This window comes from Nicotiana tomentosiformis, chromosome 8 (assembly GCF_000390325.3).
Source record: "Nicotiana tomentosiformis chromosome 8, ASM39032v3, whole genome shotgun sequence".
NCBI classification, from domain to species: Eukaryota; Viridiplantae; Streptophyta; class Magnoliopsida; order Solanales; family Solanaceae; genus Nicotiana; species Nicotiana tomentosiformis.
Window position 1 is genome coordinate 118,486,534 of NC_090819.1, and position 16,851 is coordinate 118,503,384.

The following is a 16,851-nucleotide window of genomic DNA, read 5'->3' on the forward strand; positions in this document are numbered from 1 at the left end:
TGGTTCAAATTGCTTTTAAGCCTTTAACCCTTAAAGGGTTACCAGAGACATTTTTGGCTGCTCTCAGAGATGCCAGAAATTTGAATTTTAGACAGTCTCTGATGGGTTCTATTGAATCTACTGTCGCCTATGGCCCAGTATATTTTAATACTCAACCCAATTTGCAATTATCTTTATCTGATGTTAATATACTTGATGCATTAACATTAAATGTGAAAACGCATGGTTATAATTATGCGCCTGGTTCTGAACTGATATGTTTATCGTATAGAATATATTTTAAATTACTATCTATGTTAAACCCCAGATGTAAATTATATGATACATCTGATCAGACTATTCTAGTAGAAACGAATTTTGCAAAGTCTAAGGTCACCACGAGAAGACCTATTAAGTGGGAAGAAATTAATTTTCCAACCACATGGACTTTGGATTCGGTTATATCCCCCAGTCAGATAACTGATACTGTTAGTAATACTGAGTATTCTCATATTACTCAAAATCCGGATGGTAGGATTTGCATTCAGTTTGACGATAATAGTTCCACTTATAGTAGACAGTCATTTTCTAATAATAGAATGTTGCCTACTATTAATTCTAGTTATAACAGACATTCCTTTACTAGTCGTAGACTGTTGCCTGATATTCAACACATTTCTCCTGTTGAACCAGTCTATGGACCAGCTAGAAATCGTGCTGCATCTTTACACACAATTTCTACTAAAGTAGGTGATAAACCTGTTGAAAGGGTTAAGATTAACCCCAAAACAAATATTGTTCAGGATAGTGATAATATTTCTGATAAGGATATTCCTTCTGCGTCCGAAATGGATTTTGACCCCAATGATTCTTAATGATTCCACACCAAATTGATTTTAGTCCAGGGTCACAAGCTAGAGGTTATATTCAAAAAGAATTTTTTACTGATAAATGGAACCAGTTTAAAACTTGGTTTTTTGATACTTATAGTAAGGAAGATTTAAACAATATTTCACAAGAGTTTTATGAAACTTGTGCTTTACATAATCAAATTATGTATTTTGTTCCTTGGTTTATAACCACATATTTACCACTTTTTATAAAAGTTTTGGAAAGATCTTATAAAGACGGGAGTGGCAATATTACTAAAGCCATTTACCCTCCTCAATCATCTTTTGTTTTACCTAATAATACAGGTATTACTTTTACTGCATTTCAAAAATTTATTGATGAAGATGTTGCTGCAGTCAGCATCACAGAAATTAATAAATTAATTTCTCAAAATAATTATTTGAGTTTATATGTTAAAGTTTTGGGTGAAAACGTTAGTTTTCTTAATAAAAAACTTGATGATTTAACAGTCTTGATTAAGGAGATGAATACGAAAAAGACTTTGACTGATATTGCCTCTTCTTCAGGAAGCAAATCAGAACCTCAGATTGTTGTTACTCATATTCAAAGACCTCCTGATATTCAGGATTTTAAATTTAAATCTTTTGGAGACTTAGAAGAACTTCTTGATAAAAAGTTATCCGGTTTGAATATCAAACCCATTGATTTATCAAATGATTTTGCTGATAAATTAGATTCTACTTTTGACTATAAAAAGGATGTTTTGTCAGAATTTAATAAACTCAGAAGTTACCCCAAAAAGAATAGTAAGTTTGCAGATAGCAGATATGCTGATAAACCTAGAATGCAGACTTATTATTACAATCGTCCTACTCCTCAAGATGTTTTAATAGAGGAACGTGATTGGAATCAGACTAATACGTCTTACAGTGGTTCCGAAATTTACGAATGGAATCTTGATGGTTTGACTGATAGGCAGTTAACTATTCTAGTACATAGAATGCTTATGTATGCAACTATCTGTAAAAGTGTAAAAAATACAGATAGGAATATTTGCAGAATGATTGTTGCAGGTTTTACTGGCCAACTTCGTGGCTGGTGGGACAATTATTTGTCTGTCGATGAAAGGGCAATGGTTATTAACGCTAAAGCCGTTGACGAAGGACTTGATAACTTAGGCATGGCCCTAGTGGCAAATAGAGAAGATGCCGTTTATACCCTTATTCTTACTATATTAGAACACTTCAATGGTAGATTTACCAACCAAAATGAAACTGTTCGTACTCTCCTTAATAGCCTTAGATGTAAGACTTTAAGTGAGTTTAGGTGGTATAAAGACACCTTTATGAGTAGAGTGATGGAACTACCAGAAAATAAGTTTGAACATTGGAAAGCTAAGTTCATAGATGGCCTTCCCTCTTTATTTGCCGAAAGAGTTAGAAAGGTTTTAAGAGGTAGTTATGGAGAAATTCCTTATGCAGACTATACCTATGGTAAATTAATAGGAATTTGCACACAGGAAGGATTAAACCTGTGCAATGAATTAAGATTGTCCAGACAACTTAAGATGGATAAGCTTAAAGAAAGAAACCAGTTAGGGGACTTTTGCGCCCAGTTCGGTTTACCCGAAACTTCTACTCATAAGAAAAAGAAACATAAGTATCATAGATACCCCAACCAAGACAGTCCTTATAGGAAAAAGAGATCTAGATATAGATCCAAAGAAGAACGAGAAGCCAAGAAAGCACATCGCAAGTCTACTAGATTTACCAAAAATAGGTCTAAGCGAGATCTTGCTGACATTAAGTGTTATAAGTGTGGTAAATTTGGCCATATAGCTCCAAATTGTAAGCTTCAAAAGCTGAAAACCTTAGGACTAGAAGATGAACTACGTGATAAGGTTTATAGTTTGTTATATACTTCTGGATCGGAATCTGATTATTATTCTGAATCAGAATCCGAAGCTGAAATTGATTTGCTTGATTTATCTGATAGTGATAAAAATATTGATAATACTTGTACAACTTGCAAAGGTGATACATGTACTTGTGATGATGAATTTTATAAATTACAATCACAGTTTCAAGACCTAAACATGAAAACTATTACTTCTGATAATGTAATAGAACTTTTAAAAGAAGTTAATGATGAAAAACTTCGTGAAAAAATTATTAATTTGGCTGCTAGTTCAAGTTCTAATTCAAGTTCTGGTTTTGCAAAACCTTTTGAAAAAGAATTTGAATATTCCCCGCCTTATTCCTTACTAGAGGTTAATAACCGCTTGTTAAACAAAAATGCATCTCCAGCAAGAGATTCTTCTTTCGATGATTTAAAAATTGAAGTTGAAAACTTAAAACGAGAGATCAAATCTCTTAAACAAAATCAAATGATTTGTGATCATAGGATTACTCAGATTGAGAAAATCAATTCTCCAGCTGAGAAATCTAATGATAAAAACAAAGGTATTTTTGAAAATGATATTGAAGAAAAACCTATTAATTTTAATCCTAAACATGATATGTTTCTAGGAATGATGCAAATTATTACTGCTCATAAATGGTACATCAAATGTACTATTCTCATTGATAATAGTTTCTCAATTACAAACATTGCCATGATTGATAGTGGAGCAGATGTTAGCTGCATTCAAGAAGGTTTAGTACCTACGAAATATTTTCAAAAAACTACTCATATGGTTAGATCTGCATCCGGACATGCTTTAGATATAAAGTATAAACTTCCTAATACGGGTATTTGTCAGAATAAAGTCTGTATTCCTCACTTCTTTTTCTTGGTAAAAAACCAGTTATACCCTCCAATTATACTTGGAACACCGTTTATTAACGCCGTTTATCCTTTTACTAGCATAGACTCGAAAGGTTTTACTGCTACTTATAAGGATAAAGAGATAAGTTATACTTTTGTTACAGATCCAGTAACTAGAGATATTAATGCTTTAATTGATATGAAGCAAAAACATGTTGATTCTTTACAATTAGAAATGTTTAGTATGAATATATTTGATACTCTGAATTCTACTAAAGTACAGGAAAAAATCAAATTGATTTCCGAGCAGATTGCTATTGATATTTGTGCTGAGCATCCTAGTGCTTTTTGGAATCGAAAAAAGCATATTGTTACTCTTCCATATGAAGATAATTTCACTGAGGATGATATTCCTACTAAATCTCGACCTTGTCAGATGAGTGCAGAATTGGTGGAATTTTACAAAAAAGAGATTGATAGTCTGCTATCAAAGGGTTTGATAAAACCCTCAAAATCTCCTTGGTCTTGTACACCTTTTTATGTTAATAACGCAGCTGAAAAGGAACGTGGTGTTCCTAGATTAGTCATTAATTATAAGCCCTTGAATAAATATTTGAAATGGGTTAGGTATCCTATTCCTAATAAAAGAGATTTATTGTCTAGATTATATGACGCCAATATATTTTCAAAATTTGATTTAAAATCTGGTTATTGGCAGATTCAAATATTTAAAGAGCATACTTATAGAACTGCTTTTAATGTTCCATTTGGGCAATATGAATGGAATGTTATGCCTTTTGGTTTAAAAAATGCCCCTTCAGAATTCCAAAAAATTATGAATGATATTTTCAACCCTTATCTAGACTTCGTCATTGTATATATCGATGACATTTTGGTATTTTCCAAAACACTTGAAATGCATATTAAGCATTTAGATATTTTCAAAAGAATTGTTATACAAAATGGTTTGGTAATCTCAAAACAAAAAATGAGCTTATTTCAAACTAACATTAGATTCCTAGGATATTATATTTGTCAGGGGAAGATTACTCCTATTCAACGATCGATTGATTTTGCCTCAAAATTTCCCGATGTTATTACTGATAGAACTCAGTTACAAAGATTTTTGGGAAGTTTAAATTATATTTCACCTTTTTATAAAGATCTGTCACGTGATTTAGCCCCCTTATATGATAGGTTAAAAAAGAATTATAAAAGCCCTTGGACTGATAGTCACACTACTTTGGTAAAAAATATTAAACAACGTGTTAAATCTTTACCTTGCTTAACCCTTGCTAATCCTACATGGCAAAAAATTATAGAGACTGATGCGTCTAATATTGGTTATGGAGGGATATTAAAACAGATAAATCCCAATGATAAACATGAATATCTGATTAGATTTTATTCTGGTAAATGGTCTGAAGCCCAGAAAAAATACGCTACTGTGGCACATGAAATGTTAACCATAGTAAAATGTGTTTTAAAATTTCAGGACGACTTATACAATCAAAAGTTTTTGATAAAAACTGACGCACAATCTGTTAAATATATGTTTAATAAAGATTTTAAACATGATGCCTCAAAAATGATATTTGCAAGATGGCAAGCTCAATTAGCCCCTTTTGATTTTGAAATACAATATAAAAAGGGAATTGATAATTCTCTGCCAGATTTCTTATCTCGTGAATATTTACAGGATGGAACCCCCTGGGGTAGGGGAAGAGGTAGAGGTTGGGGAAGATCATCCCCACAGTCCAAAGGAAGGTCATCACCTTCGGGATCGTCATACGGATCCTCATCAAACTCCCCAGTTATACAAATGGGAAGAAGGAGTTTAGTCAATGAGAGGATATCTCTCAGAGAAGAATCATCGATTGGACCATCCGTCCATCTAGAAGATATTCCAGAAGATAGTCCGTTATACGCACATTTGCAGGCATATTTGACTGCTCAAAAACAGAAAGATACTTCTGTTAAGCAAAGTAATACTTTTGCTTCCATTACTAAAGATGACAATGATGATATCAAGTCATACGAGAAAGTGCCAAAAAGAGAAATGATATTTCTCTTAGAAAATTCTGACATTCAGAGAAAAGAAGAACCATGGAAGATATTCCAAAGGTATTTGATAAATGGGTTATATTATCCGGGTGAGTCATACAAAACCCGTTCCTACTATGAAATGATACTGACCAGTACTGGAAGTGCAGATTTTCAGCACTTTTCTGGGTATAGCACAGACGAGAACGTTTATAACTTCTCGAAGATTATAATTAAACAGATTATATCTGTTGAAGACTGGGGTATATCCACAATGAAGGAAAGGCAGATAAGCCTTAACAAAAATAAAATGAATTTTACTTATTGGGATTATATCCAAGCTTTTGATAAAGTATTATACTACAATAATGATAGACACAAACATACTTGGTTTATAAAAGTATGTGCAAAGATATTTGCAACAACTGTTCCTAATTGGTTTCTAAACTGGTGGTCATACCACGGTCCAACAATAAAGATTTTACCAGATCCATTTCTCATGTTATACAAAGAATGGATAAAAATTTCTCCTTTTATTAACGATTTATACCACGCAGATCATATCTGCTACCCAGAAAAAATTAACCAAATATATTTCTTTCTGGAATTTTCTATCCCTTGGATACACAAATGGAATCCAGAAGTCGGATTCACTGAAGAACAAGTCCCCTGCTTATATAGGACTTTTTACAACAATTTTTGGGACAAGTTAATGAAGAAGGATCCCAAAACAAAGACCTTATATGGTCAAGAGCTCTTGGATTCAATCGAGATGAAGATCCAAGAATATTCCAGTAAACCTCAGAAAGAGGTAATTGATGACAGTTCAGTGAGGCATATTGCCAGAAGGATCTCCTTTCAAGAAGGAGATAAAACAGAGATGATTAACAGTTACTTGGAAGAGGTTAAAAGAAATTTACTGTCTTCCATTAATCAATATGAAAAGTCAGATACGTCAATGCAAAGTGAAACAAGCAACGATGATATTGCTGAAGATTCTCAGCCCATTGAAGCAGAAAGGATATTATCTGAAGAAGACTTACATGATACAGAAGAATTCATCCGCAAATTGAAAAAAGCGGAAAAGAAACCAGCACAGTGAAACAGCTGGACCCCACTCAAACAGTGAAGCCGCCGGACCTACAGCATAGTGAAGCCGCCGGACCCACTCGAACAGTAGATACACTGTTCATCAACAGTAAATACACTGTTTCTACAGTAGAAACACTGTTACAGGGACCCACGGGGACCCACTTTTACTGTTCATAGATTCCTTTTCTTTTTCTATTTATAGAAGTCATTCGTTCATTCTTAAGAGGCAGACGTCAAGACTCCCTCTCTCTAGAACTCTCTCTCTCTCTCTCTAAGTGTAAGTAAAGAGTTAGTTTGAAGTTTGTAGATTGTAATAGAAGAACAAATAAATAAAAGTTTTCAGTTCTTCATCTTCAGGGCCTTGCTTCTTGGCCACAAGGTACATACTTCTGTCTTTCTTAGTTTAGATTTTCTTCTAGTCTCTCCTCTCTGGCCGTGACGATGTCCGGCTAAGAGACTTCATATCTATGTTGAGTATCTAACTTCTCTCCTATATACACTATGAAAGCGACGGCATCTATTAAAATATAAATGAGTTTTATATATAGAGTTTTGACTTGGTGTCAAGATGGTTGGTACAGTCTGATATAACACTACTCTTATTGGCTTTGCCTTAGTGGCTCCGTCTAGCCAGCCGTGAACCTCAGCCCGATAAAGGAGTTAAAAGGGCATCTTCTTTCACGGTTAGAACTGCTAGACACATGGGCTCAATAAAAGTATGTATTATATTATGACAGACCCTTTGCTTGAGTAAAGGTTTTTAACCTTCCATACAGTCATTAAACTATATATAAAATTCAAGTATATTTCAATTCTTATCCTTACTGATTGTGCGGATTACCGCCAGTCTTTAAATATAAGGGTACTGAATTAGCTAGATTAAGAATTCTCAAATATGTTAAAATAGAAATCTTTAACTGGTGGAAACCTTCCAGGCATATAAAAGCCAGATGTGAGGTGTGAAACAAGTCCAGTTCCCGGTCAAACGGTGATTTCTGTTTTAATTTAATTGAGAAGGCATGGCGGATTACCGCCCGCCACTTGATCCTGTTAAATGTTAAACAAGGAAGTTTAAATTATATTTCACCTTTTTATAAAGATCTGTCACGTGATTTAGCCCCCTTATATGATAGGTTAAAAAAGAATTATAAAAGCCCTTGGACTGAGATGTATATATAGTATAGACTATAGTATAGTATAAATATAAGCTTATATGTATACTATACTATACTATAATATATATACATCTTACTATATATAAGCTATATTCGATTTGTATACTATATATACATCTTAAGATATACTATATATACATGTATATCTACTATATATATCTAGTATACTATGTATATATAGTATATCTTAAGATGTATTTGACAGCCCAACGCCTATTTTTGACAGTCCAACATTTTTTTTTAAAAAAAATAAAAATAAAAAATAAAAAAAAATAGCCGTTGGGCCTGCTAAGGGGACCGGGCCGGTCCCGGGCCCTGGCGGGCCAAACGGTCTCGGGCCTGATGGGCTCAATCATAGGACCGGCCCACGAGACTGGACCAGGCCCGCTAAAACCGGACCAAACGGTCCTGACCCGTTTAGCCGTTTGGCCCGTCTGGCCCGCGGTCCTGGGCCGGTCCCGGGCCTGGACCGGCCCACTTGCCAGGCCTAGCCCCACCATACTAATCAATACATGTCTAAATCATACTGACCAAATGGGCAACTCCGGAGCAAGTGGAGTGCACAAACACCTTCCATTGAGCTAATAGCCTATTAGGAGAACTCTCAACCTGTCTATCGGGACCTGCGGGCATGAAACACATCGTTCCCAGGCAAAAGAGACGTCAGTACAAATAAAGTACCGAGTATGTAAGGCATAATAGTAATATATAAAAGACACGAAAGAAACATGGAGTAAAGAACTCAACCTGTAATTCTGAATAGCTCTATGAATCATAAAAATTTATAATGTCATGCATGTGCGTATAAATATCATACCATGCATAGGTATATGCGTACATAATATCATCAAGCCTTTGAGGGAATCCTATTATATCATCTCAGCCACTGTGGGCGAAATCATCAATGTATACCAGCTGATCAGGTGGTGGTGCGTATATAATGCCATAACCTTTTTTCATATCCCATATACATATAATATACGCATATATAACGCCATCTGGTCATGGGTCAATGTACATGTATAAATGAATAAAATGCATAATGAAGTAAATCAGTAAGATTGCTCGGAATGTCATAAGATCAATATGCCTTCGGTTAATATCATGAAATAAACTTTATCAACTCACGTATTTTATGAGACCCATACAATAGAATAATAGGACACATGGGGAATCAAGAACATAAACACCCCTAGTACTTCTAAGAATAGAATTATTTGTGAAAGTTGCGTGTTTTCTCGTTTCATTGCATCATATGGATCATGCCAAAAGGAAAGAAGGGATAGCCTTAACATACCTTTGCAATCTTCTCTCCAATCGTCAACCAAGCTCAATATGATCTTCTTACCTCTACAATGAGTAACCCGACTTCGTCGTCATCATATAAGCATTGCAACTCTCATATTTCAAAAGCAATATTCTACAAGAAAACGGACAGTGCCTCCCCTATTTTTACTACATCCCATAAGTTACTAAAAGTTACCAAACAGCCCAAACAACAACAATATAATTCACAATAAGCTCTATGATTACTTCAACAATCATTTTTAGCGGCAAGCTCGATTTACAATTAACAAAAAATATAATATAATTTAATTCATTTTCCATGAATCTGTCTACAACTTGTATAACATCATACTTATGCTTACCATATTATTTTCATACCAAAACATCATAAGAATAATCTTCAAAAATAGTCCACATACCTAGCACTTTAACCTTTATCGTTAACCTCTTATTTTTCATTATCATCTTCAATCCACTGAATTAGCACATAGATAATCTTAAAAACAACAGCCACAATATAATCAAACTATTTATAATAATTTTCAGCCACAACCAACCATATATATAGCCTCAACACAACCCACAAAAAAAAGGATAACGATTCCTTATGCCATGTCAATTATTATCTTGAAGATTTTAACTCAAACAACTCAAACAACACATGATTAACCTTAAGCACAACCAAGAACATGATTTACACACGTTAGGCAGTAGATACGACTTAAAATTTTAGCCATAGCAACATATATATATATAGCCTTAAAACAACCCAACAAAAGATAACAACAACTCTTCCCCTTTCAAGTGTTATCTTGTAATATTCATCCAATAACTTAACCAACACATAATTAATATTAATCCCAAGAAATAGAGTGTTATACACACCTTAAACAATCTGGAAAAACTCGAACCAAAGCTTCCCTTATCTTACAACTCGAAGCTTGTTATCACCAAACTCACTTGGATAATACTCTGTCAACTTTATTATCCTGTCCTTATCAAAATTAGCAAATGAATCAACCAGATTCAAACTAGCCATAACAAGTAGTAAGTCAGTAGTCACAACATCAAAATGATCATTAAACTCTTGAAATTCCAAATCAATAACCGTAGTAAACACTTCCACACGAAAGTGATGTAAATATCAAACTTCGGACCTCTTACACTTCGATTTTACTAGAGTATAGTCTTCATCCATTTTGAGAATTAGAATATTATATTTACTACAAAATGAGCACACCTCATCCAACAAAGAGTTCAATTCAGTTTCTCTCATCATTTGCAATCTTTACTAGCTCCATCATAACCCTGTCCACGTATCTTGGATTTACTTAAAGAATGATCCAAAAGCAAAGAATAAATTGCTTTTTGTAATGATGAGGAAGAAGTATCACTCACGTGGACAATACCCAAGAATCGCTCTATTACCATTCCACTTTTGTTAACATATCACAAAATTAAGGCCATTTGCTCCTTATGTGAGATATTCTTTGATTCATCAACCAATATTGTAAAATAATAACCATCCAAATCTTCAATGATAGCTTTAGTTGTTTCTTTAGCACAAGCATCCACAATCTCTTTTTGAATTGTTGGACAAATCATCATATCATTTTGTGGAGCATGACGTAATATTACTCTTCCCACATCCGAATGCCGATCTCCATGCCATTCCAAAAGTTCAAGAAAGCCACCTTTATATTCATATTCTTCACTTTCATCATGTCCACGAAATGGAAATCCCGATCTTAAAAGAAACCTTGCCATATCAATTGAGGCATTTAAACGCATCCGGTAATCACTTTTCACTTTTTTACTTTGCTTATGAAAAGAAGATTGAATCGATTGACGTTGATTTTTCAAATCTCGCATCCTATTGAAGCATTTGTGATGGATACTATTCACTTCACCAACATGTGATTTGAATCTTTCCACACCCTTGTTCCATCCCCTAAAACCATCTTTTGTAAATGCATCCCCTGCATTTCCACGGCTTTCAAGTTCATTCTTGAACAAATAACAACACAAAATAATATGCCGCATCTCCTTTTATGCTATACTCCAACCATTGAGAATATGATCCCCTAAACCAAGTGGGACTAAATTGACGTATTTTACTCCCAATCTTAGTTTTAGGAAAGGCATGACCAATAGGTTGACAAGACCCTTTGTTTATATAATATCTCCTCACTTCATCTCGAATATTAGGACCATAATCCGAGATTGGCATTCTTTCTTTGGGATTCAGTTCAAAAGATTTCAAATCAAGCACTTTATCCACATTTGAAAGTAGAGAAAGATTTTTCTTCCTTTGAACTTCCGGAGCAAGTTATAAACTCATGTATGAACTCATGAATGGTCAACTAGCACTAGAACTTGGTTCACCATTTTTCGACTTGGTGAGAAATCTATCCATTTTAATCTTATGGATCATTCCTACAAAATTAAATATTCACACTTCTATTTAAAGCATATCAGTCAACAGATGAAGAAGTTATGGCACAAAAATTAGGCATCTGTACTTGTATGTTTGAACTTGCATACTTTAATTGTGTTTGCTGGAGCAAGTTTTTCAATAACTAATAACTATATTGTTTGATATGTACAACTAAAAAATAAAACTGAAACTTAAACAAAGGTCCCAAGTAACAGAAGCCAAAAGCCTACCAATGCCTCACTTTCTCAATAACTCATTATTCTAAATATTTTCTCAAACACAATATATGCACAAATAAACAATCATACATTATCAACAAGATAAAATCTCGGCAAGAGATTCAAACATTGAGCAAAACGATAAAAGAGAGAGCCAGAAATAGCAGCGAGTGAATTGAAATACATAGCAGGAGAGAAAGAGAGTGTAGTTACATACATGAAAATTTTAAAGGAATGTGAAGGAGAAATTATTGCTTTCTTGAAGAATCCACATTCCACAGTCGCATAGAGCCAATAGAGAGAGAGAGAGAGAGAGAGAGAGAGAGAGAGAGAGAGAGAGAGAGAGAGAGAGAGAGAGAGAGAGAGAGAGTTGAGAGGGAGACAACATATTTTATTTTTAGGGATTTGATATTGATTGATTATACCCAAATTTCCCCTAAAAACATGGAATTTGTTTTTAGCCAAAATGGACTTATCAAACAACAACAACAACCCAGTATAATCCCACTAGTGGGGTCTGGGGAGGGTAGTGTGTATGCAGACCTTACCCCTACCATAGGGTAGAGAGGCTGTTTCCGATAGATCCTCGGTTCTCTTCCTCCAAGAGCTCCCCACCTTACTCTTGGGGCTCCCCCTCCAAGACCCTCGGTTGTTTCCAAAATGGACTTTTAAATATTAAAAAAAATAACTAAATTAAAAAAACATAAAGTGACAAGGAATGGATCCCTTGACCTGGGGTATATAGGGGCACCAACTTACCAGTGTACCAAGGTAGTCATTTGAGCATGGGTGATCACAAACATATTTATATAGATAATCTTAAAATTGGTACTGTTTATACCTAGCCTAGGGAGGGGAGCATGGGTTCATGTACCCCACCCCCTCCACATAAATTCGCCCCTGGCCCCGACCAAGTGGGTCCCATAGGGGCCTCCTATGCAGTCTCGCGAAAACGCAAATATCTATCTACACCGATGTCGTATTGATAAACGGTTTGCAGCATTAGAAACTAGACACATGGAGCTTTAATTCAATATAAATATCTACCTGTAACTCTCAATATATTGGGAGAAAACTGCATCGCAACCTGACCTATAAACCTGATGGTTTCTCCGAAGTGCGACGATGTGACTTGGCGACCCTACTTTAAAAATTCATATTTATATACCCCGATATCGTATGAATAAATGGTTTAGAGAGTTGAAAACTAGGATCAAATACCTTCATTTTGGTATAATATATGTCTCAAAATGACATCATAAATCTTATGAATTAATTTCTCAAAACGACTAGTTACAAAGCAAATCTTAGCTCAATTTTTCCGTAACTTAAATACAACTTTTCCCAAACTTTATATATCATATCCAAATATCATATATAGTCATATCATGACTTTAAACTCATTTAAATTATGATTAATAAGTCTCATATTCATCTCAACTTACTTAAGACTTCGGTAAACCTTTCTTATCCTTGTAGAAAGATTTCGTCCTTTTTGAGCTTACATAAGATAATTCTATAATGACAGTAACGTCTGAAGTACGGGGTGTAACAACATGTCCCCTTAGAAATATTTGCCACCGAATGATAACTCTTAAAGGCTTGCGAAAATGGGACGTAACATCATTAAATCACTTTATATACTTTCAAAGAGGATCTCATTTTCAAGCTTACATCAATTGGCTTACGACGTACTTTCACGTACAAAAACATGGGGTGTAACAATGAAGCACTGGCCCAAATAACCTTCGCGTTCGCAATGGTTCTTCTCGCCTGACCATTGCGTTCGCGACCCACTGATCGCGTTCGCGTAGAACACAAGCCTAGCTCCCCCAAATCCCATAATACGTCGCGTTCACATAGGAACAGACCCGTTCGCGAAGGGCAAGCCCCCCTCCACTTTGCGTTCGCGTCTAGTACCTCGCGTTCGCGAAGAGAAACTCCACCCCAGTCCCAAACTACTCTTCGCGATCACGAAGAAGCATTCATAGAAACCAACAGAAACTAAAACCAGCATTTTCCCTAAGTTCAAACTCATCTGTAGCCTATCCGATACTCACTCGAGCCCCCCGGGCTTCAAACCAAACACGCACACAAGTGTAATAACATCATATGAACTCGCTCGTGTGATCCAAGCATCAAAATAATACATAGAACCACGAATCGAACACCAAAACAAATAAAATTTTCAAAGAAACTTAAGCACATGCAATTTTTCAACGGGACGTCCGTATCACGTCAAATCAACTCCTTTTTGAATCAAAATTTGGAGACAGGTCATAAATATTGTAATGAATTTATACCAAGTTCCAGAACTGAAATCCGAACCTGGTAGCAACAAAGTAAACCTACGATCAAACTTATGAATCCTTTAAACCTTTAAATAGCTAGTTTTTAACAAATTGCGTTAATTCAAGTTAGGGACTTCCGAATTCGATTTCGGGCCTACGCCCAAGTCCCAAATCACGATACAGACCAACTAGGACCGTCAAAATACTGATCCGGGTTCGTTTACACAAAACGTTGACCGTAGTTAATTCAAATGAGTTTTAAGGCACGATTTCACATTTTCATCAATTTTCTCATAAAACCTTTCGGAAAAAGGACACGGACTGCGCACACAAATCGAGGAAGGATAAACGAAGCTATTCAAGGTTTCAGAATACAGAAATGAAGGGTAAAACTATAAATGACCTATTGGGTCATCACATTAGAGTAAAAAAGTCTTAAGTGCATATAAAATTAGCCGCACTTTAGACTAAAACAGTCTTAAGTGCATCTTAAGTTTGCAACTTCATACTCGAATATTTTCAATTTGGGACTCTCAATTACACCCTTTTTCTTTTCTTTTTTTCTCCTCTCATCTTTCCCATAATGCCTTAACTAGTATTTATGTAAAATGAAAATGAGGAAAATATTATTTAAGAATCATTCCTCTCTAAAGAAAAGTCGGAAACATTGAATCCCATTCTTAATAGAAAGATTCTGCCGAATGCCGAACGTCCTTATGGACAGATTTTCACGACAATTCAATTCAAAATTGGATTGACTTACTCGTCCTTTACTTTACAACTATCCAATTTCAAATTGGATTAAGTATTTACTAATATTTTATATACAACTATTATATATATATATATATAAATATTAATTGTGAGTGCTAAATATATTTCACATATATACTTCAACCAAGAGATATAATTTAATTTTCTATTCCAAATAAAAAACTTCAATTTGTTCACAATATTAATTATATCATTTGTGCTAACAAAGAATATAATAATATTTTATTTGGACTAATAATTTAATTTATTTGACTAATTAAATTCTTTAGTTTAATTATCAAAAGAAATTTTGAATGCCGGAATATTTAATTTTGATACAAATTTGATACATCTATAACAATATATAAATTAAAAACAGATTTCATACGACTAATTATATAGTATACTACTTTTTTATAACTTATCAACAACTTTCATACATCATTTTTACCTGATTAAATATAACTACAACATCATACAAGTTAAATACAATCTTCATACACATTTTATACAATATGTCCTTTGTATGTATTTTGTATATGATTTATATATATTTTGTATGTGGTGTGTTCTTCTTCCTCTCGAAAATTTCAATCAAAAATTCCTTTCTTAATACAATTTTGATACATATCAACAACTTTATATAAAAAGATAGTATTTATAACTTAAATACAAATTTCATACAATGATTCATACATTATACAACTATTTTTCAACTTTCATACAATATTCAAATAAAAAATAGATAATTACAATAAAATATAATTTAAATATAATTTACATACAACTATAATACAACTTTAATACAATTTCGTAAGTATATTGTATGTCATGTCTTCTTCTTCTTGTTCGAGTTTCAATCTGAAATTCAGCCAAAATCAAGTCTAATCTTCACCAAACACCCTCAAAATTGAGATATAAACTCCAAAGAATATTTTTAATTATTTGCAACAACACCCAATCCAAACAAATAATAGTTTTTGAAAATCCAAAATCTAATTCAAAGCTTCTGAGTTTTTTAATGGATGTCAATGGTGGTGAATCAAATACCTTGAAAATTTATTGATTGACAATTTTAATTCGAACACCAATTGTGCAACATAAAAAGGAAATTGTTAAGTTAAAACTCTATATTGTAATAATTAAAATTCATTGATGAATTTTCTGGAAAAAAGAGAGCATGAAAAGCAGAGAAAAACGAAGGAAGAAAATTGGGGAAAGAAATGAGAAGGAGAGAAAGAAAGAGAGACGGAGAGAGAGAAAGTAGGGATGGGTATTCCCTATTCAATTTCTAATATAAAGGGATACCCATTTAAAATTATTTTGTATATAATTAGTAAATTGTATATGCCCATATAATTAAATTAAAACTTGATTAGAGAAGATAATAAAGTTTCATATATAACATATGAAGGTAAAAATCGCGATGCAAATCCTCCATGTTTTGACCTCAATGGGCTAGTCTTGAGTTTCAAATGGGCTTATGCTTAGCTCTGAGCAGGATATTCATAGGTCAAACGTAGTCCACCAAATGTTATCCATTTTAATGTAGGGTCATTTCCTAAAATATTTTAATGTGACTCATTTAAATTCATTAGCTTATGGTGTAGAGAATTATTAAAAATGCACTCGTTGCTCTCGCATAGTAGTATTTTTTTTGCCCGACATGGACCACGTAGTTCGTTATTTGATACAAGTCACTGTTGAGAATATATCATATACTACTACAGCTACTCAGCTAGTATTGGATTTTCAAGATCAAAATCTTTAATTAGAACGCCAGATTATTTATATTTTTTCACTTACTAATTAGTGAGTTAATTAATGTATATGCACCGTGGGGGCCGATTATTAAGCCAGTACTGTCTCCTCCATGTCCAAAAAGATTCTTCTGATCGAACCAAGGTGTCTACAACTTGCTTTTTGTTTTTGGATAATACAATATATTCAAGTTGTGC

At 33.9% G+C, this 16,851-nt stretch overlaps 1 protein-coding gene across 1 annotated transcript; it reads right to left on the reverse strand.

The window, feature by feature from the left end:
- Nucleotides 1–10,469: 10,469 nt before the first annotated feature.
- On the reverse strand, nucleotides 10,470–11,237 carry LOC138898043 (uncharacterized). The gene is made up of 2 exons (XM_070184074.1): nucleotides 10,718–11,237; nucleotides 10,470–10,615 (listed from the first exon to the last, which is right to left on the reverse strand). Exons 1-2 carry the CDS (start codon nucleotides 11,235–11,237, stop codon nucleotides 10,470–10,472), a joined length of 666 nt encoding a protein of 221 aa, XP_070040175.1.
- Between the last annotated feature and the right edge of the window lie 5,614 nt (nucleotides 11,238–16,851).